A 26048-nucleotide genomic window follows, 5' to 3' on the forward strand; every position below is an offset into this window, starting at 1 on the left:
TCTGTACAGAAGGAGATTACTGGGAGAGAAGCTTCCGTCAGGGACCTCCACTGAACAGCAGGCACAGAACCTGCACAGAGAGACTAAGTTTGGCTTCAAGTAACTTTCAGGCAACACAGTTCAACAGTTTACAGCTCTCTATTAACACCTGTACCACAGTCATACCAAAACCATCAGACGGCCGTTTACAGTGTCAGCGAGCTGGGTTCCAGACAATTACAATGCTAATTAGTTACAATAACTGACCGAGCCTATGAGAATGTAGTCTATTCAGTCACTTACAGTCCCAGTCCTGCAGCCTTGTCTGCTCTGCATTTTCACAGACCATTCTCAAGGAGTCCACACATCCCAGCCAGTTGGGATTCCAGAATAGAATCTGAGGTTGGAGCTCCAGGCTCCACTGAGGAGCCACTGGTGTCCTTATATAGAAATGCTTTTCTCTGGCTCTGGCGGAAATGTCTCATCCTGGTATTCCCATGCAGCTATAAAAAGCCAGCACTACCCACAGGACCTTTGGTTTTATACAATAAACATTAACAATCATATTTCTGCTTCAGGAATGAGCTCCTGCTTGTACCAATGGCATTCCCAGAGTTCATCTGGGAGACTCTGTCCACAGCCATTGTCTTTTTATATTGACTCATCCCTTAAATCTTAAACTTCTTCTTTCAGGGCTGAGAAGCAGGCCATATTTGCTCCCCACTCACACTTGCTCACATTTATTGTAGCTATTTGCTGCGTCTGCCATATGTTACTCCATCGCACACATGCTTTGTAGTTTACATTTTTAAACACAGTCTTGAGACAATCTGCTCATGTAGAATGTCATGTGACTATCCACCAAAAGCACCAAGACCAATATAACACACACACAAAAATCACAAAAGAAAGAAAATAGCATAACAGGGTTCTAATTGCAATCACAGATGGGAAGGAAACCCTTCACCTGATTATACATGGCGGATGGGGAATTTATCTATACAAATATAACAGACTAACGTCAATCCACACCTGGCACATCACGGGCACAGCTAATTGTCTTGACATTTGTGTGATAATGACGTGAACATTTGTCACTTTGGTACAACATATTTTGTAAATCACCAGCTTTATTTCCCAGAGTCTTTTTCAATATATAATATGAGAGATTGAAAATATACACGTCAGGCCAAATCTGTCTCAGGGGTAATTCCACTGAAATCAAATGAAAGGTGAAAGGTTCCAAAGCCTATTCCTAATCCCTAGCTGAGCCACCTAGTCTCTCGATCTTATTATGAAGTCAGTGGAGTTTCACCAAGGATGAGATTAGCCCTTTATTTTCCTATGTGGACAGAAATCACAAGTCTGAGGAGAGAATTGCCAGGAACACAGAACAGGCTGATCCATAGAACCAGAGGTAGTGCAGGGAAAGGGAATGGGACTTCTCTATCCTAGTGTGACACCATGTGAGTCTCCCCTCGCCCCTCTGCCACTAGTGACCCAGGGTCATTTACAGGGCTCACCGAGAACTGCCCTACAAAGCACCAGTTGCTGCTGCTGCCCATTTGCGCCCCCCACCCCAATCTGGTGCTGGAAAGTCTCCCTTCCCTCCTGTGTCCCATAAACACATCAAGCCAAAGCAGAGGAGACAGCTCCTCCAAGAGAGGGATACAAGGCAAAAGGAGGCCAGCCACCTGTTAGTGGCAGAAGCAGCAACACGCAGACCTGAGTACTGATAGAAGCAAGGTAATCGTGAGGAAGGCTCAAGCCCTTCTTCCCTCCCCAATAAAAACCCACAGCTGTTCTGGGATGATACAAGCACTTGGCTGGGCTCCTCCAGGGAGGTGGCTGTAGAGCTGGCAAAAGGTACCAAACTGAGTGACTTGGAGAATGAAGCTTTCTATTTAGCCACTGTAGAGGCAGAGGCAGAAGCAGAGCAGGCTTCCCCTCATTCCCCTGCCAATGTACCTCAGTCCTGACTCTGAGGGACACTCCGGAGTACTGAGATTTATCCCATTTACACCTAGGTGCCTCTGCTGAGACTGTCAATTAGTGTCATGACAGTAGGGTTTACTGCTGCGGGGACACTGGTGCACTCTGCACGAATTAGGGGGCTACCAACGAGAGACTGGACGGGAATGAATTTTGATCATGATCAACCAGAGACAGATGTGAACCAGGGAGGTGGAGGTGAAAAGGTCCATACACCAGTCCCAAACCATATCCCCCGGGCCATCCCGTCCCTCCAGATTATTCTGAACTTTCTGTCTTGTCTACCAGAGTTCAAAGTGAGCCCGTTCCCTGCTCTCTCATCACACTTCACATCCACTATTTCCAGGGCTTCCCCCTCTGTCTAAGCTACTCAGGGAAGTCTCAGTTTGTCTGTGTAGAGATCCTCTCTCAGATCTACACAGCTTCTTGTTCTGCCTCCACAATAAAGAGAGCTGGGATCACTGCAGTGAGAGAAGCTGCTACGGAGAGTGTTTGGGTGACAGATGATTATCTGTCACTGAGGTTCTTCTGCCCTCTCGCTTCAATTTGAAATGATGCCCCCCTCCAATGTTCAAAGAAGTGCAGGAGGCAGCATCTCTGTCATGCAAAATCCATCCCTCCTCTCCCTGAGGGAGGTTTATCAAAAGCAAGAAGCCTCCAGGTTCCTCCTAGTCGTGTTAAAGTCTCTGCTTCCACTCGACAGGCCACATTTGGAAGGAACAAATGGAGGAGACCAGCAAGAAGAGGGCCCTGCTTGGCATCATTCTAGCCAAGGTGGTTCCTCAGTCTCAGAACTGGACATGAAAACTCAGTGGAGCTGGGGAGAGTGGGAGAAATCTCCCTGACAAAGTCTAGCCTATCTCCCATCTCTCCTTGCTCACTGAGTTTACCCTCAGTTTGCCAATGTCAAAACCTGAGGAAGAGAGGAGGAATGTTATACAGAGCTGCAGTCTGAGGTTATGTCATGTAATGGTCTGATCCAGTAAGGTACTCAGTGAATCCAGGCTGCAATGAGGTCAACAGCAGTGTAGGGGACTCAGCACCTCACAGCACTGGGCCCTGAGGCCTTAATATAAGGGCCAAAGTGGAGCTTGCAGAGTTCTATAATGCTGCTTGTGGGCTTCCTCATCTTTAACCCCTTCATTCCTACTCTTTGGAACTATGTGCAGAATGCATCACTTTAAATGGCTCTTAGGAATGAAGGATTAAATACAAATAAAGGTAGGGCCTAGACAGGCTACAAGATCCAGAATGCAATGCTCCATTTTGATCTAAGCAGCCAGGGCCTGCTGTACGCTGGGACCTGTATTCTCTGCAAACCACATCTCCACATTAGAGACGAGTGCAGGTACATTCTGTTCCATTTTATGTGCATTGGAGGCAGGCTGCAAATTGCCAGAATGGCCCTTTCACATGTGCAAAGTTTAGGTACTCCAGCTGGCTGAACCCCAAGTGCCTCTCCTGCTTCTTCCCCAGGGTCACACTGACCAAAGGGAGAGCTCAGCCCAGTCTAGCTGCTTTGGAATGAATTGCCTCATTACATACCCCATAAATCAGCTGGGTCTGCTGGGATGGGCTCCCTCCCGCACAGCAATGCTCTGTCATTACCAGGAAACACTCCAGATTTAACTTACACTTGTGCCTTGTTTGTGGTAGCAGAGTTTACAGCAGTGAGCTGCCCCACAAAAGTGACAAACCCAAGACCAGAAAAAATTCACTGCTAGCAAGGCCTCCACACTGTGAGCTTCCTCATGGCAGGGTCGTTTCATGTCTGGCAAGGTACTCAGTGACTCCAGGCTGCAGTGAGCGTCCTCACAGCAGCACCATTTCACTGCCGGTGAGACCTCTGCACTGTGAGATTCCTCATGGCAGTGTCACTTCATTGCCCGCGACGCCTCCCCATCATGGCTTCCTCACAGCAATGCCATTTCACTGCCAGTGAGGCCTCCATGCTGTGAGCTCCCTCAGTGCGGTGCACTGTCATTGCCTATTATGACCTTCCCCTTTGTAAGGAACAAGCAGAGCATTTCGTGGTGAATTATTATTTGGTTCAGCGTCCCCAAGTGAATTCCTTCCTCCAGATGGCCTAATGGGCACATTCTATCTCAACGCCTTCCTCATCCTGATACGCACAGTGCCCAGGGAGAGCTATTCCCATTGCCAATTCAGCCCATAGTGGCAGCACAGCTCCTAAATGTAATTAATCCCTGAACCATTCTGAGACCTAAGCACACAGCAGCCCACAAGTAAAATGCAAACAGACACACATGGCAGTACGGGTGGGCATGAATGTATACACACATGGGGCACTTACACATGAGGGAAAGAATGAACACACACACCTGAACAAACATGGCCAAACACATGCTCATACATCGGCATGCCCACATATATATGTAAATACGTGCACAAACCTGGATACATACAAATATGCAAATACACAAATATGTGAGGACATCCAAGAATAAATGCACACATGCAGGCACAAATACACATACGCACTTATACATGTGGACACGCACTCATGCATACATTTAACCACACATCCTCACTCACAGATGTTGCACGCCTATGCATGAGTATGCACACACATTAAGATATACACACGGAAATGCACACACACACAACACACATATTCATGTACTCATTTGCATACACACAGAGAGAGACATATGCTAATAAATATGTGCTCCCACATTTTCACATGCATGTCTGCACACACATAGAGAAACAACACAAACATCCACACCTTCCCTTGCACACACATTGATAGCCAGATACATCTTAACTTGCACACGTGCATACCCACACAAATGTGTGCACATGCTCACATGTGTGCATATATAACCAAATAATATGTACACAAACATGTGCCCACATGCTTGTGCACATATACATGCACCACATGCAAGTGGACAAATGCATGTATATGCACATACAAACATTTACACACATGGATGGAAACATGCCTACTCACATACCTAGACACATATTCACATACCAGCTGTGGCATTCATCATCGCAGGTTCTGAACAGTGCATTTGCATTAACAGCTCTTAGGAAAAGGACTTCTGGAGGGAGCTGAAACCTTTGCAAACAAGTCTGCATGTTCCTCCCACCTTCCCCTTCCCATCTACCCGCAACGTCATCCGTCCCAAGAAGCAGGTCTTGAAACACGCACAACGCACTTCGATTCAGGGAACATACCTTTTTTGAGAGGTTTCTCAGTGGAGACTTCACACAGTTGCCCATAATATGTTGAGTCTGCCTTTCCGATGGACTTGGTTATAAAGGAACCGAGGCAATTGATTCCATTAAAGGTATCCTTGGGAGCAAAGCAAGAAAGGCAGCACCAGTCAAATCCAAACAGCTATTGGCTGCTGGGGCTTCCCTCTTCAGGGAGCTTTTTCTCTCTGCTTCGCTCTCTCTCTCTCTCTCTGTGTGTTTTTACTTTATGTTCACTTTCTTGAAAAGATGAAGCAGGAGGAAAGGGAGGGGAGAGAAACAGAAAGAGAGAGAAAGGAAGAGAGAGAGGGAGGACAGAAAGAGGGAGGCGGAGGTATAATCTACATCAGATTAATGCTCAAATCCCTCCCACCCCCCTCAATCTGCAGTGAAGATTGTTTCACTCATGGGAGAGGGTTGATTCAGGGAAAATTAAAGCAGAGAGGCAACATAAGAAGTTATTTCAATGATGAGTCCAGGGAATCTGGCTACTTTGGGTCCACATAGCCAGTGAACATCTCATTCTGTATTTCCCCCCCCCACACACATTTCCAACTCCTCTGAGCTTTTCAATTACCAAAAAGCCAGGCTAGCTGGAAGGCAATCCATTTAGAGGCTCTGAGCAGAGACCGGAGCTCAGACCAGCACAGCAATGGACCATTTATCTGGATGGGACCTGCTCCAACTCTACAAACAACAGAAGACCTGGGAGCTGGCTCCCTTACTGCTCTTTTCCTGCTATGGCCAAAGCAAGTAGCTGAAGGTAGCAACCCAGTGCTTCTAGACCCCTCTTCACCTCCAGAGAGTAAGTTTTCATAATGAAGGAGAGATGAAGTGCCAGCCAAATGCCAGAGTCTCCGCTGCCTTCTGTAGTTAAAAAATAACAAATGGTTGGCTTTTCCCTGCACACATGTAAGCAGAGATGGGCCCAACCAAACCCCTGACAGTGCCAGTACTAGCCCATTGGGATTCCTAAGCAGGAATATTCACACACACACACACACACACACACACACACACACACACACACACACACACACACACCATATAATAATTAATAGGGGATCCCCTTGAGCTGCTTGGGGCCCGAAGCAATTGCTTAGTCTGCTTATGCCTAATGCCGACTCTGCCCCTGGATCTGGACTGATCCAAGTTCTGAGGATGTACTGGAAAAAAGTTCAGATTCCAGATCCAAATTTCATAGATCACTCCATATCTGCAGTGAGCTGAACCAAGCACTCAGCTCCAAACACCCTGGAAATCTAAGGCCTCCAACACATATATCTGAATATGAACTGTAAGCCCATCTCTCATTCTAAGCCACTTGGAGATAACAGAATCTTCCTCCTTCCCCATCACAGGGCAATGCAATACCCATCCCTGAAGCAATCAGGATTCGAGTCCCAAACAAATTTACTTCTGGCTTGAGAAGGCTGAGAACGTTCAGTCTGAAGGGGGGTTTAAATTACAGAAATGATCCACCCCCATCCCATGCAATAGTGCTTTGAATTTAATGGTGGATGCATCCTCAGCTATGAAGCCACCCCAGCTGTGGATCCACAAGAATAACTAGACCATGGAATGGAGAGCCGCTTCCATCTATAACTGCAAAGACAGAGATGATGCTGGAGCTGCAGATGTACTTCAGAACATTCATTAATCTGCTCGGAGATCTAGGAGTTCTCACCTACAGTGGAACTGCTTTACAACATTGTTCACAAGTGTGGTTCCAATTGACCCCAGGATCTTAGCCCTTGTGCTGCTGTGCTGGAGACATAGGGTTATTCCCGTTTCATGAGTTCTCACCTGTAGTATTGTAAGAATGGAGAAGGATGAACTGTCAAGGCAACAGCAAAGAAGTAATTTTTCTGCATTCATACTATCTGGCTGTAGGAAATACTGTAGGATCCCTAGGTGTGAAGAGAATTCACAGCTATTCCACAGCCCTGTGGTCTCTTCTACCAAGAGTCACTTCAAGTATTGGTTTAGGAACCCTGACTGTGATGGGAGCTGACAGCATCTTCAGTTCCAGTCCAGCATGAATTACTCCTCATTCTGCTAGTATTACACAAAGGTGAAATCCCCACACCCTATACCCAGCCTCTCAATGCCCCTTGAGTTCCTTCTCCAGCGCATTCTCTGGGACAGATTCTGCACATGGTTATACTAGCAGCATCTGAAAGACATAGGGCCTTCAAGATGGAAAGTTCACCATGGAGGAAGTGGTGGTGGCAGAAATTGGCCAGAAACTGCCTACCATCCAGGGCAAATGGGTGTTATCTATCCCTGAAGAGGGGTTTGGGCAGGGAGGATGGGGAAGCACCGATCAGGGCATCTCCTGAGCAGATTCCATGGGCAGAGTCCCTGTGGAGCCCTGATGGGAAATTTAGCATCTCTTGCCTCCACATTCCCAATCCCTACAGAACCCTTCCAGGGAGCACAGTGCTGATATCACAGCCCACCCTCCCTTGGAGTAGAGGGGGATTAGGTGGCACAAAGCTGTAATTCACCCCTCCCTGCAGCAACATCAGTGAATCAGATCTCTCTGTTCTGTTGTTTTGTGGACCACAGTTTGAGAATCACAGATGCAGGGGAAAACACAGGACCACGTGCCTGTGAAGGAGTTTGCTCCAGTCCCAGCCTCACCCAGCAGGAGAGCTAGAGGAAGCACTAGCCATGGGGGAGCTCCCAGCTCCTCCTCTCCTGTGTATGTGGCTACTGGTTCAACCCTGCACTGTTCAGAGATGCTAATGAAGTGCTGATCTATACTGGGCCAAGCTGTTGGCCGTTAATAATGTTCTTTGTCAGCTGGAACCATCTCTGGGCTCCTTGTTTATTGACAAAGTGCCTGTCTCCCTTGAGTAGAAGCTGCCACATAGCAAGAGAGCCGTCTTGGCTCCTTCCTGAGACAAATTACTCCAATTCCAGAGCAAAACTACAAGAGAATCACCTCCCTGCTGCTCATGAATCTCACTGTGACAGGCAACAATAGTGGCCAGGAACACCCCGCAATTGATAAATATCTGCCGCCTGTGTTGTCCAAGAGGGGAGGAAACGGAGCAATTCATCCAGGCTTCTATCCCCAGAGATGGCCCTGGCATAAGGATTAACCAAATCACCCAAGCTCCTCCAGGAGAAAGTGGAAAGGCAGGGAACTGCAGGGGGGACAGGACGGAAGACAGACAGAGCATAGGGCAGGGGTAGTCAATAAGTGGCCCAAGGGCCAAATCTGGACCGCCCAATGCTTTTGAACGGACCATTAAATATTTTTATTTACGTATTATCATTATTGTTGGTTTTTTTTATTATTTTCTCTGGAGTCTGGACCTTGACTATACCTTGACCAAGAATTTCGGACCTTGACAAAAAATAATTGATTACCCCTGGTATAGGGGAAGGTCCAAGAGGAGCACTTCCAGATCTGGAAGGGTGTGGTGTGTCTGGGATTAGACCCATTTTGCACTCAGGTGTGCAACATGGGCAAAATCCTAAATCTTCAACCCCTCCCTCTGTACATAGAATTCCTCTAAAGTAAAAGAAACAGAGCACCTGTCCAGCAAGCCTCCAATTTAGGATGTAGAGAACTTAAGCCAGTGATACTCAGACTGAGGCTCGTAAGCCGCAAGTGGCTCTTTAATGTGTGTCCTGCAGCTCTTTGCAGCATATGAAATTAAAACACTGTATGATTTAATTATTAACCAATCGGGATGCTTTTACTATGTTATTAGCCAACTGTAGTTGATATAATAATACTTGGTCAGTCACTTTGCTGGCTCCTGAACCACTGAGGTCTTGAGTATCGCTGGCCTAAGCATAGCTACTGATGCACATCCTAAGCAGCTGATTCACTTTACAGGCTGTGGTCCAATTCCCATTCCCATCCCTCGGCACCTCTAGTGATGTGCAATGAGATGTGGCATCAAAGCTGTCAGAAGGGGAATTAAGAAATCTGGAGGGAGGGAGCCATAAATGCAAAAAGGCCAGTTAAATCTATCTTTACCCCCTCCTCTACCTCTGAAGCTGCTGTGCCTAGGAGAAAAAGAAGCCTAGGAGTCAGCAGAAGGATCCGTGTGCACACAAGTGATTTACGTGGGTACACATCAGTGGGTGGATTTATGTGGGTGTGGGTGCAGGCAGATGTGTGCATATGTGTTTGCCCACATACATTAGGTTTTCTTTAGAAAAGTCTGGAATTGTTTCATAAAACTTATTGAAACATTACTGTGCTCTTGTGAGATTCAATTCTCGCCTGGGTTCTTGCATTCCCACTAACAATTCCAAGGATGGGGCATGGACCCTGGTTTGGATGTAGTCCGGCTTGGAGTTGAATTTATCATGCAGGAAGGAGAAACTTGCTGTGGAGACTGATCACGGCTTGGAGCAGGAAGGAGCCTGGCACGAAGGTTGGGATAGGCACAGGGTAGGGGGATGGATTAGATGACAGAATACTGTAATTTTTTCCATCTCTAGATTCTATGATCAGAAGCAATGTTGTTCTTGAGAGAGATGGAGACTAGTGAACTATGTTTTCACCTGTAATAGCAGCTATCTATTATAAGACACCCCTTCCTGCTTATGAAGAAAACATGGAACCGACACCTTAGATGCAGACATTAAAGAAAGATAAAGACTTTCTTTCCAAAGAAAAACATTGCTGTGTACTGGCTGTGATTAGTTCAGTGGCAGCTGCTAGGGGCTACTTCCAGCAGCAGAAACAGCCCCGAGAGAGATCAAAAACCAACTCAGAAACTGAGATGTGAGAGGGGAGGAGGGGAATTTGCTTTGTCAGATTGCAGACTAGCTTGGCAGCATAGAATAAAATTGTTTATACTGGGCAAGTAACAGTTTCCAGAGGACAAAGCATTCCTGTTCCTTATCAAATGTCAGGTCCCTTACAATATGTGATCTTCCATCTTCTAGGACAACATATCAGACCCCTGTTTATGACTGGAGTAACAATAATATTAGTGTGGTGGTTTAATCTCTGGTGAGAATATATGTATGAGGTTCAAACTCATCCCCAGTGGACCTCCGTTGAAGTCAATGGAGCTACCTAAGGGATGGATTTGACCTATTGTGTACTTGGAAGGTTTCACTGTTTTTTATCTTGAGAAACCCATCTGACTTCTGCCTGTTTAATTTATCCCACACATACGTGTGATTTCTATCTGCTTTGGTTTTGAATTCTTTCTCTACTTTGCCATGAATTTGCATCTGGATTGCTAGCTTTCAACCTTGTACCTACTCACCCTCCACATAGTGCTACATAACTCTGTAGAAATAAGAAATAATGCAGTCGTGTGTGTTGGATGACTTTCAACGAGCCTGTTGATTAGGATTTATTAACATCCTTGGCACTACATTGTCATTGGTATCAGGAGTCCTTCGGTTACAGCTCCCAACCACTGGTACCAGCACTGGGCCTCCAAATATCTGAGACTGGTCATCTTTCCTCCTTCTGTGTTAGGACCTGGCATGTTATTGCTGCCCATTCAGTTGTGTGTTTTCCAACCAGGAATGGAGCTTGGACTGTATTATATGCTCCAGTCAGGCAGCAGCAGGCACAGGCTGGTACAGGGAAGGTCTTAGTCTAGTAGGCAAGTACAGCTGCCTGAAGAGTTTGGGACTTTTTTTATTCTTAGGTGTCCGTTGCTGACTCATGCTGACTATAACATTATATGAGTGTTTCTCTTCTGCATTACACTAATTGGATCAGATTCAAACACAATCAGAAAGTTTGTTAACAAAATTGAACCTCCACAGGTATTTCTCATCCCTCCCAAGGTATAAGAACCCTGACCTGCAATTGCTGCTCAGGACAGTTTTATCTCTAACTGTTCAAAGAAAAGCAGTGGTCCTGAATCTCAGTTACACACTGTGGAGTGGAAATGGCCCTCTAGTTTAAACAATCTTTCCCCTCAGTGCCCATCCTTGCCCTAAACTCAGGAATAGGGGAAATGAGAATCAGTTGCACTGTCTGGAAAAAAACACGACACTGCAGAAAGCACTAATTATTCTCTGATCCCAGGGTCAGCCTGGGTCTGTACCTGGCGAGACACTAAGTGCTGCCATCAATGGTGCTGGTGACTAGACAGGTGGTGCTCCTCCCTTGGAGTCATCACTAAACCAATACCCCAGTGTGACACTGCAGATTGGTATGAGGCTGGAGGCTCCTTCATAAAACCAAGGTCCTGATCATGTGCACTCTTTCAAGATCTAATGACACATTTTGTAAGAGTCAAGGTGTTAACCCCAGTGTGAGGTCTCCTGATCAAATTCCAACTCAGGTGATCATATTCTGCCTTCCTAAATGCCCCCTCCAGTTTTTTAAGTGAATACAGGTTTCTTCTTCACTTCCTGTTCTGAACAGTTGTGTCATGTTGCTGTGCAGTGTTACATAGCTGTCACATTCTACCCCAGAGTGGAGGCTGCATATCAATGTGGGATGAAGTGATCCATTTATATCCCTTCTCAGGGTGGTTGCAAGGAGCTATATATGTGCAAAGTATGTTAAGTAAGGGATAGGTAGCACAGAGATTAGTAAATTTAAACACTTTTGATTTAATAGTGAATTCAGTCACAGGTGTATTGAGTTTGGTACAGTAGGCTACTAAACAACTGCGCAGGACCACACCAATTGTAACAGCTGTTTGCCTCTATTCCAAGAAGGGATCTTGAACTGGAATAGAAATCAAGTATCAGAGGGGTAGCCGTGTTAGTCTGGATCTGTAAAAGCAGCAGAGTCCAGCTGCTTCCGGACGGCGGGGCCGGGACGCCGACCCCGCCCGTTACCCGGGACCCGCCGCTCGCCGCCGTGCGCGGGACGTGCGCTGGGCCCCGCCGGGGGTTCCAGCGGGGGGCTTCGGGCGCGCCGGCGGGACGGGGGCGCCGCCGCCGAAACGCGGCACCCGGCCGGCCCGGCGGCGGCGCGCCCCCCGCCCTGCCCAACCCCTCCCCCCCTCCTCCCCACCCCCTCCTCACCCGCCGGCAGCCGCCCCGGGCGGCGCAGCGGCAGCCCGCCCGCCTCGTCCGGGCGGGGGCGGCGGGGCGGGGAGCGGGGCGGGAGGCGGCGGGCGAGCCGAAGAGCAGAGCCGAGCAGCCCCCCCCCCCCCCCCCCGCTGCTTGGCGGGCGCGGGTGGGGGGGCCGGGCTCGGCGAGGGGGGGCTCGCGCTGCTGGCGCTGAGGGAGAGAGGAGAGGGCGGAGGCAGGGAGCTCGTCTTTCTCTTGGGGCCCTCCCGGAGCCCGGCCCCCCCTTGCCCCTCTGGGAGGCCCTGGAGTCCAGTGGCACCTTACAGACTAACAGACATATTGGAGCATGAGCTTTCGTGGATAAATACCCACTTCTTCGGATGCATGTAGTGGAAATTTCCTCATGAGCTTTCGTGGGTGAACACCCACTTCGTCGGATGCATGTAGTGCAAATTTCCACTCCATGCATCCGACGAAATGGGTATCCACCCACGAAAGCTCATGCTTCAGTACGTCTGTTAGTCTATAAGGTGTCACAGGACTCTTTGCTGCTGGAATAGAAATGTGATTCAGGTTTATGGATCCTGCTGACTATCTGAAAGGTCACATGAATGTCACTGGATAATTAAAAGGGAGCCCAAAGTTAGCTAAGCATCTTTTACTGGATATACATCATACAGTTGCTTGTTATTGGAAATCAATACCACTGATGGCTCATCAGAGCAAAACAGCAACTGGAGCTGTGATGCCGGAAAGAACCACAGCTAATTTTGGTGACAAATACACAGGATCCGCACTGTACATGGTGCCAAACTCTTCCCTGATTTACACCTTGTGCAAGCCCATTGAGTGCAATGATATTTCATGAAACATAAGTCAAGGCAATACATAGTCCTTGGAACTTACATTGGGCTAATTTAGAGGACAAAAGATGAGCCTGATCCAGCCAGCAGGTATATGCATGTCAGAGGGTTAGATATTATGTTGTGTATTTGATGAGCAGAGCAATAATGGATATTTGTTTAGCTTAGTTTTACTTTGATGTTTTTACCAAATCCTTTAAAAATAAAGATCTATTTTAAAAATGCATCACTAACAGAATTAGTGCTCCCTGGCAGAGGTGGTGTGCACAGGAATCTTGCCCATTGTCCCTCGGTGCTTCTGTGTGCCTGGCTTCCATCCTTCAGGCTCTTTAGAAGCAATTCATGCAATAAATTCTCCCCCCTGCTGAGCAAAGGGTAGACTGCATGGATGTGCTCAAGTGAATCCGTGTTTTTCTGTGTTCATAACACACAGGGGGCTCTGTGAATATACTCTGCATATCTCTAGTGCCTTCCAGCTGAGGAGCTGAAAGACGTAAGTGAATTAAGCCTACAAACCCCACTGTGAGGTAAGTATTATCCCCACTGTACAGACAGGGAACAAAGGTACAAGCAGGGTGACTTGCCCAAGGTTTTTACCATAGCTAGAAGCAATGTGAATAGCCTGTCTCCCAATTCTGCATGTTAACCACAAGTCCCTCCTTCCTTTTCCAGTGGAAGATATCAGTCAGTGGGTGCTCAGCACATCTAAAAATCAGGGTATTATTCTTTCGGTGCCTATACATTTAGATGCCCAACTTTAAGAACTAAAATTTGAAAATGTTAGCCTTTATATGCATATAGGTACATTCATGCAGGGGCATGTGCACATTTATTGGATTGTAAGAAAACTGTATATATGAAGTTGTGTGTGTATGTGTATTTTTAAATAGAGGGAGTTGTGTTCTGTGTGTGTATCCTTCTAAGAGAGTTTTGTGTGTACATATATTTATGTGTATTCATAGAGAGTACTCTGTATGTAAACATATAAGAGTTTGTGTGTGTATATGTGTACATATATACATACATATATAAGGTGGTGTGTACACTAAATAAAATGATTTTGTTACCTGATGCAGGTTGTGTGGATACATTTAAAGAAGTCTATATACAAACATGTTGGAATTTGTGTGACCATGGGAACATGTGAATGTTTGGAAAGGATTTGTATGTGTGTGTATATTCAGCTTGTCTTTGCACACAGGGATGCATGTGTGTGTGTGTGTGTGTACCCACACAAAGGAGTGTAGGTATGAAGGCTATATATCTAGATACAGGGGTGCCCATATGTAGGTTGTGTGTATACATACAGGGATGCATGAACGTATGTATGTTGACTGTGTGTATACATACAGGATGTGTATGTGAATGAGCACACAGGCATATACTTGTGTAGTGGTTGTAGCCATGTGCGCTCTTCTTCTACCATGCAACATCTTCTGTACTAAATGTCTGTTGGATGATGAGGGCAAAGAATTATCATTGCATCCTCCGAGCTCCTGGGAGGAAGGAGCTGTTGAACTTAAATACCTCCTGTCCTGTTGGGAAGTTGAAGAGGACTTGGGGGCCGCATACCTCACAGCCTCGAGCCTCCCACAGTGCGTCACTGACTTCCTGTTCCAGAACTATTCCTAATGGTTGGTGGGTGAATCTGTGAAAGCTTGGCAAGATGGGGTCAATAAGGGGAAGAGCCCTTGGAAGACTGGGGGTGAAGGTTAAGTTAGAACAGCGTTCAGCAACCTTTCAGAAGTGGTGTGCCGAGTCTTCATTTATTCACTCTGATTTAAGGTTTCATGTGCCAGTAATACATTTTAATGTTTTTAGAAGGTCTCTTTCTATAAGTCTATAATATATAACTAAACTATTGTTGTATGTAACATAAATAAGGTTTTTAAAATGTTTAAGAAGCTTAATTTAAAATTAAACTAAAATGCAGAGAGCCCTCCGGATCGGTGGCCAGGACCCGGGCAGTGTGAGTGCCACTGAAAATCAGCTTGCGTGCCAAAGGTTGCCTACCCCTGAGCTAGAATATAAAGAAGTCTCCTAAGGAGAAACCTACACTGAGACTGTAGTGAATTCTGCTGGCCAGCAGCAGAGGGCGCCTTGGTGACACTGACAGAGCAGAACCTCTCTCACTGGAAAGTCCCATAAAAGGCAGGGTCCCCTAGAAGGGAGTGGAAGAGTCCCCCCGCCAGGGACAGAAAGTAGGGAGGGTCTGAGTGGAATGGAGCAGAGAGGAAATGTTTGGTGTAGGAAAATGAAGCAGGGAACAGGGTCCTTTCGTGAAGATTTTCCTTGGATCACAATCCTGACCTTTCCCCTGAAACCAGTGACAGCACTGGATTCATGCTAGATGTCGGTGTCAAAACCAGCTGTTTCTCTTCTGCAGGTTTGTGCTAGGCTCTTGGGACCTGCATTCTGGGCCTGGGAACCAACTCTTTCCTATCCTCTGATTCTGCACCAGGCACCCATGGTTAGGATCTCAGAGTTGTCTTTATACCAACATCCTGTTTCATCCCTTCTCTATAGTTTAACATTCTGGTCTCAGAACTGATCCTTTCTCTGCATCTGGGCTCACTCTGGATATCCACTTCTATGTCGCAGACAGGACCTCACAGACACCACAATAAATGCTGCAGGAATAATAGTCCAGTCAGAGAAAAGCAGCTGGAGAGGAGATTATGCTTCCCTCTTCTGTGTTATTCTGTGTTACCCAAGTTCAATGTTTAATCAGCTAGGAAGGAGACTTAATGGAGTCAGTGCTAATGTGGGGACTGGACTATGACCCACTGAAGAAATGCCCTGTCCCCCAAATGATTATGTAAATCTAACATCCTAAATGTGCAGCTGTTAGAACTAGTCTCCTCAGTTCACCATAAACGTTGAGATATGACTACTCATCTCCACTATAGCACAGCCTAGGACTACATCCAACAGCCTCTATCACTGCAACACAATGACATCCCCTCTGCTACAGCACAACACAGCATGCAGGGACCTCCATCACTCACACACATCTGTGTAAGACAGTCTGGGATCCGGGAACTTCCATCACTGAAATATACATAACACTCTCACTCTCTCTCTCTCTCTCTCATCATTCAGACTGAAGAGTATCCTTGTGCATTTCTGCTTGGAGGGCTCTAAGTTGTGGGCCTGATGCAGCATTCTTAGTCAGGCAACACTCCCATTCAAATCAATAGGAACTCAGAGTTCCCGGTGATGTCAATGAAAGTTTTGCCTTAGTAAGGACCTCAGGATAACAGGGAGAACAGGGAGAAAGTGCTCACTCCTTCTCTGTGGGTGGCTGGAAAATATTCTCTTGCCTTGAAGTTTCTGGCTCCTTTTGGAGAAGGGTGTTCCTTATAGCAGTTACTCACCCCTACAGCTTGGGACCCCAACCACCTGATAAGCAGGGCTAGTTCCTTTCACTCTGGTTTGATCCATGATGCACCCTGACTCCATTGCTCTTCTACTTGTAAACGCCAAAGAGATGGAAGAAGACAGACAAGGAAAGAAAAAGAAAAAGAAAAGAGGGGGCTGTAAACAAGGTATTTCTCCTCCTCCTGTTTAATGTTCATATGGTCATTAGAATTAAAACCAGATCTGGGAGTGGGACTACAGACACCAAAAAGATAAAGCCTCTCATGGCCTCTGCAGGTGGAAATGCAACAGGCCCTTTGTCCCTGGGCACTTACAGACAGAGCCTGTAAATATTTGATAGGCCCTTATGGCTTTCTCTGACCCGCATGATCCCCAGGCTATTAGAAAGCAGTTGACAGAAAACTGTGTTGGGAAATCACTTCATTAAAAAATTTAACAGCCAGGCAGGGCGTGAAAGCATTACAGCTCTGAAAACTGCCAGGTCTCACATGGCAGGATCACTTACAAATTAATATTGCATGGCAAACGCCAGGAAAGGCTCTGCTTAAAGGGCCAGTACTGTGGAGCCAACAGATCTAAACAAGAAAGAATTGGAGTTATACTACAACTGCACTGCTATCCTTGCTGCCACACTATTAGATTGCTATGCTACCAGGCTATTGCTGTACTGCTATCCTGCTGCCAGGCTACAGCTACCACACTACTGCAGCACCACCATCCCTACTGCCATGCTACTTCTGCACTGCTGTCCTGCGGGCACATTACCCGCATCACTATACCTGTCATGCTACTGCTGAAACAATGTCCCTGCTGCCACGCTAACGCTGCTGCCACACTAACGCTGCAGCGCTATCCCTTCTGCCCGGCTATCCCTGAACCACTGTCCCTGCTGCCACACTAACGCTGCAGCGCTATCCCTTCTGCCCGGCTATCCCCGAACCACTGTCCCTGCTGCGACACTAACGCTGCAGCGCTATCCCTTCTGCCCAGCTATCCCTGAACCACTGTCCCTGTTGCCACGCTAACGCTTCAGTGCTATCCCTTCTGCCCGGCTACCCCTGAACCACTGTCCCTGCTGCCACACTAACGCTGCAGCGCTATCCCTTCTGCCCGGCTATCCCCGAACCACTGTCCCTGCTGCCACGCTAACGCTGCAGTGCTATCCCTTCTGCCCGGCTATTCCTGAACCACTGTCCCTGCAGCCACACTAACGCTGCAGTGCTATCCCTGCTGCCTGGCTATCCCTGAACCACTGTCCCTGCTGCCACACTAACGCTGCAGTGCTATCCCTTCTGCCCGGCTATCCCTGAACCACTGTCCCTGCTGCCACACTAACGCTGCAGCGTTATCCCTTCTGCCCGGCTATCCCTGAACCACTATCCCTGCTGTCATGCTAACACTGCAGTGCTATCCCTTCTGCCCGGCTATCTCCGAACCACTGTCCCTGCTGCCACACTAACGCTGCAGCGCTATCCCTTCTGCCCAGCTATCCCTGAGCCACTGTCCCTGCTGCCACATTAACTCTGCAGCCACACTAACACTGCAGTGCTATCCCTTCTGCCCGGCTATCCCCGAACCACTGTCCCTGCTGCCACACTAACGCTGCAGTGCTATTCCTCTGTCACGCTAACTGTGCTCCTCTCTCCCTGCTGCTATGCTAATGCTGCACTGCTGTCCCTCTATCACACTGTATTGCTATCTCTCCTGCCACACTGCCACATTACTGCTATACCAATATCACAGTACCACACTTCTGCACCACTGCCACATCCCATTGCCATGCTGCCATTCTACTGCACCACCATCCTTGCAACATGCTGCCATGCTGCTGCTCCAACATCGAACACCAGGCTGCTATACTACTATACCACTCTCCCACCTGCATGCTGCTGCACTGCTGTCCTCCTGCCACTGCCATTCTTCCACACCACTGCAGCACTGCACTAGTATCCCTCCACCACACAGCTGCATTACTGCACCACTGCACTAATATCTCACCAGTACGCTGCCACTCTAAGAAACTACTCCTGGACCATAACAACACTGCATTAAGTTCACTGTACAAAATTGTATTTCCATAATACTGCGCTAATTTTACTCTCACTAATTCACATTCATCCTCCCCTCCAGCACTGTAGTAACATTTCACTCACTGTTTTATGGTATTACAACAACACTGCACTGCCAGATTGGCACAGCCCTGTGCTAACATCACACAGAGTGCAATTGCCATGAGACTGTATATCATGCCTTTACAATATTATATTACTCTATCATTAGACTGCCAACCTGCTACAACACTACACAAATATCCCATCCTTGAACTGCCAAAATACGCGCACACTGCACCAGTATCACTTCCTTATACAGCCCCAGGACTGTGTTGTTATATTACTGCATTGTCAGGACTGTACTATCAAGTCGCTCTGGGGCTGTACAACACCCAAGCATAAGTACCACACTAAAATGCTTTTATAATATTATGTATTACTCCACAGAGCCAACACACTAACATGTCATTAGCCTAATGTGACACCGTGGCTTATACTAATACACTATTACACCACCCCACATCTGTTTATCCAGGCACCACTCGACTACTACAGTACAGTTCGATGCACTGAAATTGCACTATTGCTCTATATACAATACCAGTGCACCTTTAGTGTAGTTAATAAAATACTTCTTTCTGCATTACCGTACCCTGACAGTACCGTGCCTTAGCATTAGCCTGCAGCATACACCATCAATGCACCACATAGTTGTGCTAGCACACCAGTTATATATTTATAGCACTTCTGTCCATGCTCTGTGTTTCTTCCTGTACAGTTACAAATCTATCTGCCTAAGACACAACTCTGGAGTCCTGAACTGCTATTTCACACTGCTACTGCAAGAATGAAATACCGTGTGAAGTCATCCCTGCAACGTTTTCTGCCTGTCTGATTGTACCATTCTGCATACGTGGCCATATCATTGCACCACTATGTAAATAGAGGAGGATGTTTTGCTTGTGTATCATTGGGGAAACACATACTGGTGCCCCTGGATCATGCTTCGTTGTTGCTGTAAATCTGCAGCATTGTGCTCCCCTCCTAATGTGCAACTGAAAATTTATTTTAACTGATTCACTCACTGTGTGATAACAAAACAGTGGGCGGGGTGTGTTAGCTAGAAGTTCCTGGACTAAAGAAACTGTTTACTGTATGGTGCTGTTGCTATCTTTTAATTACAGTGTATAATAAATGGGTGTTGCAACTCCTTTCACGCTATACTGCAATCCTGGGCATTACTGCACCCCTGTGACACTGGATCCACCCATGATTGAAACTTGGGTTCCTATAAGTATAATTTGCTGTCCTCCCCTACTACTGCAAACTCACATTTCTATCTAACTGCTAACATTCACTTCTCCACTCCTGGGATACAGCCTCCATCCCTTCTATTACCATGACAAAACTTGCACTTGCTTCTGTCCTCAGGCCTCCATCCATTCCTGAACTTTACAATTACAATTTTATTTACTTTGTGCTCCTACATCCAACTATTTCTGCATTCCATGCTGTAGCTACCAGGGCATTACTGCATTGCTGTGTTCACCCATTCCCAAATGTTCCTACTACAACCCACCCCACACTCCTGTCTTACATTATCCACTGAATGGTCATTCCATCTAAATCCTTTCAGAAAAGGCAAGAGGCAGACAGACACAGATACAGAATGTCAGGCTATGAAGAAAGATCTCTGTTTATTCACAGGCACTGGGGCTATGCACTGGGTAAAAGAGCCAGAAGCAGCATTTCATCTGTGCCCTTCTTTCTTGTAAGCAAGCCGGCATTGTTGAACTGGGGGGACTACATCTTGCAGAGTTTATGGCATGCAGTAGAAGGTGGTGACACCTGAAAGTGGGTAGGCAACACTGATATAATAAAGATGCCATTCAGAGCCAGTTTCCATCAGTGGGAAAAGGTCAGTTAAAAACTAGGTAGACAATGGCTTTTGTGTTGGGGACCCTGGTGTGGATTTATTTTGTGGTTCTGATACTTTGAGGCCATGCAGTGCTACAGAGCTAAAATCCATACTCAGTCACATCTCCACTGCTGTCAGCCAGGTTGCAGAGATGTAACTGAACAGAATTTAGCCCACAGATTTCCAAATATGCTGGTGGCATATTGCTCTTTGTCACCTAATTGAGCACTGGCACTGACCAGAACCCTGAATGTTGTTACTGAAAGACTTTATCCCTGAGTTTTGATGTCCTGTTTTGTGGGGCTGGGGGGAAATACTAGTTCTGAGTCCATTGCAACAATAATATTCATGTCCCAACAAACAAACTATTGTTGATGATGCAAAGTCCTGGGGAAGGGGAACAGGTGAGGTTTGATTTTCTTCAGTGCAGTCAAGGTTATCAGAGGTAGACAGCACTTTCTGACACTGAACTAAACAGACCTGGTGCACACTGTCCTTGCTCTTGACTACTAAGGTTCTGCTTCTCCCTTCCTCTCTCCACCACCCCAACTTGACTAGACATTTCTACAGAACCTCCCAAGCCAGCTTTGTCTATAAAACAAAACCACAAATCCTAATTCTGGTTTCACTGATCACTCTCTGTACCGGAGTTTAGCACTTCAGGCTACTGGTTTATACCTACAGTTGTGCTTCTGGGAGATTGCAGTTACATTAATCTTCCTGGAGATTACATTTCCCAGTACTGTAACATCCCATAATGGTTCTAAATGAAAATTGGAAGTGAGGCTCCCTTTGCCTCTTCACTTTTAAAGAGTAGCCCTGTCAGGGGTAATTTCATTACCAGGCGCAGTTTAAAACAACAGCTTTGCACAGAAAGAGCTTGCAAACACTGAAGGCATCTGTTCCATCTCAACACACTGACTGAGAGGGTTGCAGAATTGGGTCAGAAGGATTTTTTGTCCCCCTCCCTTCTTCTGACAGCTCTGCCATCATAAATTATTCATATTCTCATTGCACATAAATGTACCTTAAGGAGAAGTAAACATATAAAGAAAAGCAAGGGTGCGAGAAAGACCCTAATATCTGCATGTGTTTTTCAGATCAGATTATTTGACTCCTCCTCTCCCCCCCGACACAGACACAATTTAGCTCAGACAACTAGAGTGGATTTTCAGTGAGCCAAGGAGAGAGAGGGATGGGGTGAGGGGTGGGATTCATTTTGGTGCTGGGATGAAATTGAATTAATTGCCTGATATCTCTCAGAGCGCCACACACCGCGCAGCAGAGCCAACCAGAAAGAACCCTTTGTCACACAGCAGACCGGGGCAGCTGCGGCAGTGTCCGCCTCCCAAGGGGAATTCCTATAAGCCATTGATCTGACAGGGTTTGTTCTTTCATTAGGTAAGACACAAAGTGCACAGATGCCCCCCTCGCTTTATCAATAGACACTCGCAAAGCCAGCTCCCAGCCTGCACACCTGAGCCTATCCTGTGCCCGTCCGCGGTACAAACCTTCCTGCTCCACACAAACACACGCACCCTAGTTCACAATTGCAAGGAAGACGCCCCTTTAACTTTGCACCACTGTGATGCAAATGTCTCAGAGAAGTTTTGCAGAGGCAGCCAGGAAGCAGTGCATTTATAGCTGCAAGCTTATCTCTAAAGCACAGGAGGGCTCTGAGCCAGCAAGCCAAAGATGTGTAAAGGGGCAGAAAGACGCGGGTGCTGGGGGAGGATGGGAGGAGGGCAGATGTGAGACCCTCTGGTCCTTACCTGGCCAAAGACGGAGCTGAGAATGGGGTGCAGCTGGTGGAAGAGGGGATCTGGTTCCCCGGATCTGTCGCTGCTGTTGGACTTGGTGGAGTACTTGCTGCTGGATTTGGACAGAGGTGAGGAGCCTTCAGAGAGCTTTAGGGACTCTCTGCTAGACACCTCTCTGTGACCGAAGAAAAAGTCCTCCTCCCTCTCCTCCCCATCCCTCTGGGTGTGCTGCTGCTGTTGGTCCAGGCTGGGATGCTGCTGCTTGTGGTGGTGATGGTGATGTTCGTGATGATGCCTAGATGTCCTGGCTTGTTCCTTGCTGCTGCCTCTGCTTGGACCTCCTTCTGCTGGCTCCGGCTGGCTCTCACCCTGTCCATGTGACTGCTTCTTGAGCCCCTTCACTCCATTCTCCTTGACTCCTGGGTGGCAAAGTGGCCTCCTGGAACTGGGGTCCCCATGGAGCTGCTCCTGGCTGCTCAGCTCCCTCGCTGGGTACCTGGGTTGCCCTTTCCCGTCCCGGGCATGGCTCTTCCTGGGCTGGGGCTCTGCTCCTACCGCAGCCCTCCGGCTCCCCCCTGCCTTCAGCAGCGAAGACTTGGATTCGCTCTTTGCAATGGGCGAGCTCATCTCGGGGAGGCTACAGAAGCATCTTAAACCCAGTGGCGGCTGCTGTCTGGGGGAAGCTCTCCGCCCGGCAGTCCCCGCAGGCTGGAGGAAGTGCTCGTGGCATGTCCTTCAGAAATCTGCTTAAATTCAGCACCACAGCCCATGTGACAGCTCCAGACAATGGCCTGGGAAGGCACTGGCTCCGCCAGGAAGCAGGGGGCTGGAGGGCACCGTCTCCTCCTCCCCTTGCTGGCAGCCCAAGGTACCGACGCGCAGCTCCTTCAGGTGAGGCGCTCAGTCTCCTCCTCCCCTCCCCAGCGAGAGGAGCCGACCCGGGGGCGTTGGGAGCCAAGCAGGGCGCTCCGTGGCGTCTCCCACCCAGCCCGGCTGCGCTGTCTGCAGCTTCCCAGCAGGCAGGGGGAGGATGGAGATCGCTGCGGCAGCTGCATGAATTTTTAACCGGGGATCGTGTGGCGCATGAACGTGAAGGGGAGTCCGAGCGCCTGAAACCCGAATCCGTCCCTCTCGCCCACCAGGAGGGGCTGAGGGAGCCGGTTCGGTGTCAGGCAGAAAATGAGCATCACCATAAACATCCCAGGACGCTTCCCCTGTCTTGGTAACCGGCCCTCGCCGTGACTTGCAGGGGGATCAATTTTCCAAGCAGCCCCGGCCCAGCTCTTTGGTGTGAGCAGGAACTTGAAGAGAGGAAAGCGGACAGCAGAAAAGGGACTAAATCAGGCTGCTGCTAAGAAATAAAGTTTGGCACCGCTGTGGGGAAGCTCACACTGCAGGGGTCGGGGCAGGGCACTGCTGTGGGGAAGCTCACACTGCAGAGGGCAGGGGCAGGGCACTGCTGTGGGGAAGCTCACACTGCAGAGGATAGGGCACCGCTGTGCGGAAGCTCACGCTGCAGGGGTCAGGGGCAGGGCACCGCTGTGGGGAAGCTCACACTGCAGAGGTCAGGGGCAGGGCACTGCTGTGGGGAAGCTCACACTGCAGAGGATAGGGCACTGCTGTGGGGAAGCTCACACTGCAGAGGTCAGGGGCAGGGCACTGCTGTGGGGAAGCTCACACAGCTGAGGTGCGAGCTGAGTTGAAGGCACTGCTGTGAGAAAGCTCCCACTGGTGTAGTGATGGCTTCCACTGGTGCATTGCTGTGAGGATGCCGCAGCTATGAAAGTGGTAGTTAGCGCTGCAATCGGGGACTCCACATTCCACCGAGTTCTAGCAGGCATTTTCTGAGCATTGTTTTTAGGGAGCTCACACTGCTTACGTGGTACATCCCTGCCAGGGCCGCCCAGAGGGGGGGGCAAGAGGCCCTGGGCCCCCAGCCCAGGTGGCCCTTTTGAGTTCTTCTGGGGCTGCGTGGCCGGTTGAGCTCCGCGGCAGGGGCGAGTGGACCTGCCGCAGGGCATGGCTGCCGGGGGGCGCTCGTCCGGCTCTCTCCCGCCTCCCTCCGCATGGCGGCGGCGGGTCAAGCGGAGCCGCGGACCACGGCACCCGCCGCAGTCGTCCCCGGCTCCGGTCGACCTGCCGCAGGCGCTGCTGCGGAGCTCAGCCGAACAATGCCGCCATGCCCAGGTCTTTCGCGCGGCGGTGGTAGAGCCGCCGCCCTGGGGGGCCCCCCCGCCGCCGAAGACCCCGGGCCCCCGGAATTCTCTGGGCGGCCCTGATCCCTGGAATCTTAGACCTGGATCCAAACTTCTTACTGGTATAATTGGCAGGAACAAATCTCTGGATCAAAACACTCCAAAAGGTGGAGATTCAGATTCCTCATCCAAATCCCAAAGTTCTCAAAGTTCAGGAGAGTTGGAGTCAGTTGTTCAGACTATTTTAGAAATAGCTTCTTCCTGTGAACTCAGATGCAAGCCTGGTAATGGATCTGGGGCCTTGGTTCAAGGCCATTATAAAAATAAATAAACGTTTGTTTCTAAGAAATTGGTGTCTCAAGTTTTACTGTAATCAAACCCAGGACATTATTCGCAAAGGGTGACAGGTTTGAAAAGGGGCTTTAAAATTTAATCAGTTGTTGTTGGACAAAGAAAACGCTAAATGTTCCTATCAGACACATGTTCTCAGTGAGTAAAGGCCACACTCTCCCCTTCCCCAACTTTTGCATGCTGTGCTTATGTTTCATTAACAGTCCTGGAGACTGAAGGCGCTTAGCTACAGAACAGCTGCAGTGCAAGATTCTCCCACAATATGCCTCAAGTCCTCTCTAGGGTCAAGAGAAGAGTCCAATTTCTCTGGCTAATTAGTGCCAGTTGTGATAGTGGTTATTGTGATGAGGACACTTGTCCAGTAGTAATTTCCTGATCAAATCTACACTGTCATTCTAGCTCTTAATTACAGCCCACCTGCCCTTTTGTATAACTGGCTGTTCATATTTTATAATATTAAACTAAAATTGCACTCCAGAAGCAGTATGGTTACATGTATGAGAGGCAGAGTCCTCGCTAGAACTACTGTAGCTGGAGGACTCATGGATACTGAAGAGGCATTTCTGCAAGGAAGCTCACACTCAACAGCACACTGGTATGAGAATCCATAACGAGGAACTCATACAGACATTAGGTGTGCTTTGGGAAACCCATCGTGCTGGAGTTATGATATTGTCCCAGCTGGCACTGACAGTGCACTGCTGTGAGGAAGTTCACACCACTGGAGTGCTACTTGACATTGCTTGCTGTGAAGGAGCATGAAGTTATTGGGGCTATTTCTGAGGACTGTGGTGATACCACTGCCAGCAGATGGGTTATAGTTCCCTGTCTCAACCAACTGAGCACTGCAGAATTTTGAGCAGATGCCTCATTTGTGGGAAGGGAGTCACTTATGCAGGTGTGTGATTCATCGCTTTGGAGAGCATTTCAGGGATGAAGGTAAGAAACAGCTCCGCTGAGTCAATAACAATGCAGCCTAAGAACCATGTTATAGAACAGAGCAGCAAGGAAACAGGCAGCAGCTGAAACAAGTGCAGAATGGGACAGAGTGAGAGCATGGATCTAACACCTGTTGTTCACTAACCCAGGCCTAGGTCTCATCAGGGAAGGAACATGTTTGGAGAATCTGAAATGGCCCCTCCTTTCAAATTTGCGTTTAAAGTTCTTCACTTATGTCCTCTTGCAGACAATTTAATCTTGGGATCGCAGTGTAAGGCAAGAGACTGTGTGGCACTGGCTGAATACTAAAGAGCTAGCTGATCTGCAGGAGCCAAATGCCAAGGAACAACAGTGCCCAGTTACAGAGTGAACCACCATAAATCCAGCTGTTAGATGTATATGAACATCTCTCCAGAGAGAATGGA

General features: G+C 48.1%; 1 protein-coding gene across 5 annotated transcripts in view; it reads right to left on the bottom strand.

Annotated features, from left to right (window-relative positions):
- The window catches only part of CABP1 (calcium binding protein 1), a 34382-nt gene extending 11499 nt beyond the window's left edge, over positions 1 to 22883 (bottom strand). For 2 of the 5 annotated variants that reach the window (XM_039505799.1, XM_039505798.1), the window contains exon 1: positions 22151 to 22883. In XM_039505799.1, the coding sequence (XP_039361733.1) occupies positions 22151 to 22765 (615 nt within the window). In that variant the 5' untranslated portion in view covers positions 22766 to 22883. Of the gene's footprint in view, positions 1 to 282; positions 359 to 5178; positions 5375 to 22150 lie in introns of those variants that run through there. The other 3 variants (XM_039505801.1, XM_039505800.1, XM_039505802.1) reach the window with 3 other exon arrangements.
- Positions 22884 to 26048: the final 3165 nt, after the last annotated feature.

Source organism: Mauremys reevesii, linkage group 18 (assembly GCF_016161935.1).
Source record: "Mauremys reevesii isolate NIE-2019 linkage group 18, ASM1616193v1, whole genome shotgun sequence".
NCBI lineage: Eukaryota > Metazoa > Chordata > Testudines > Geoemydidae > Mauremys > Mauremys reevesii.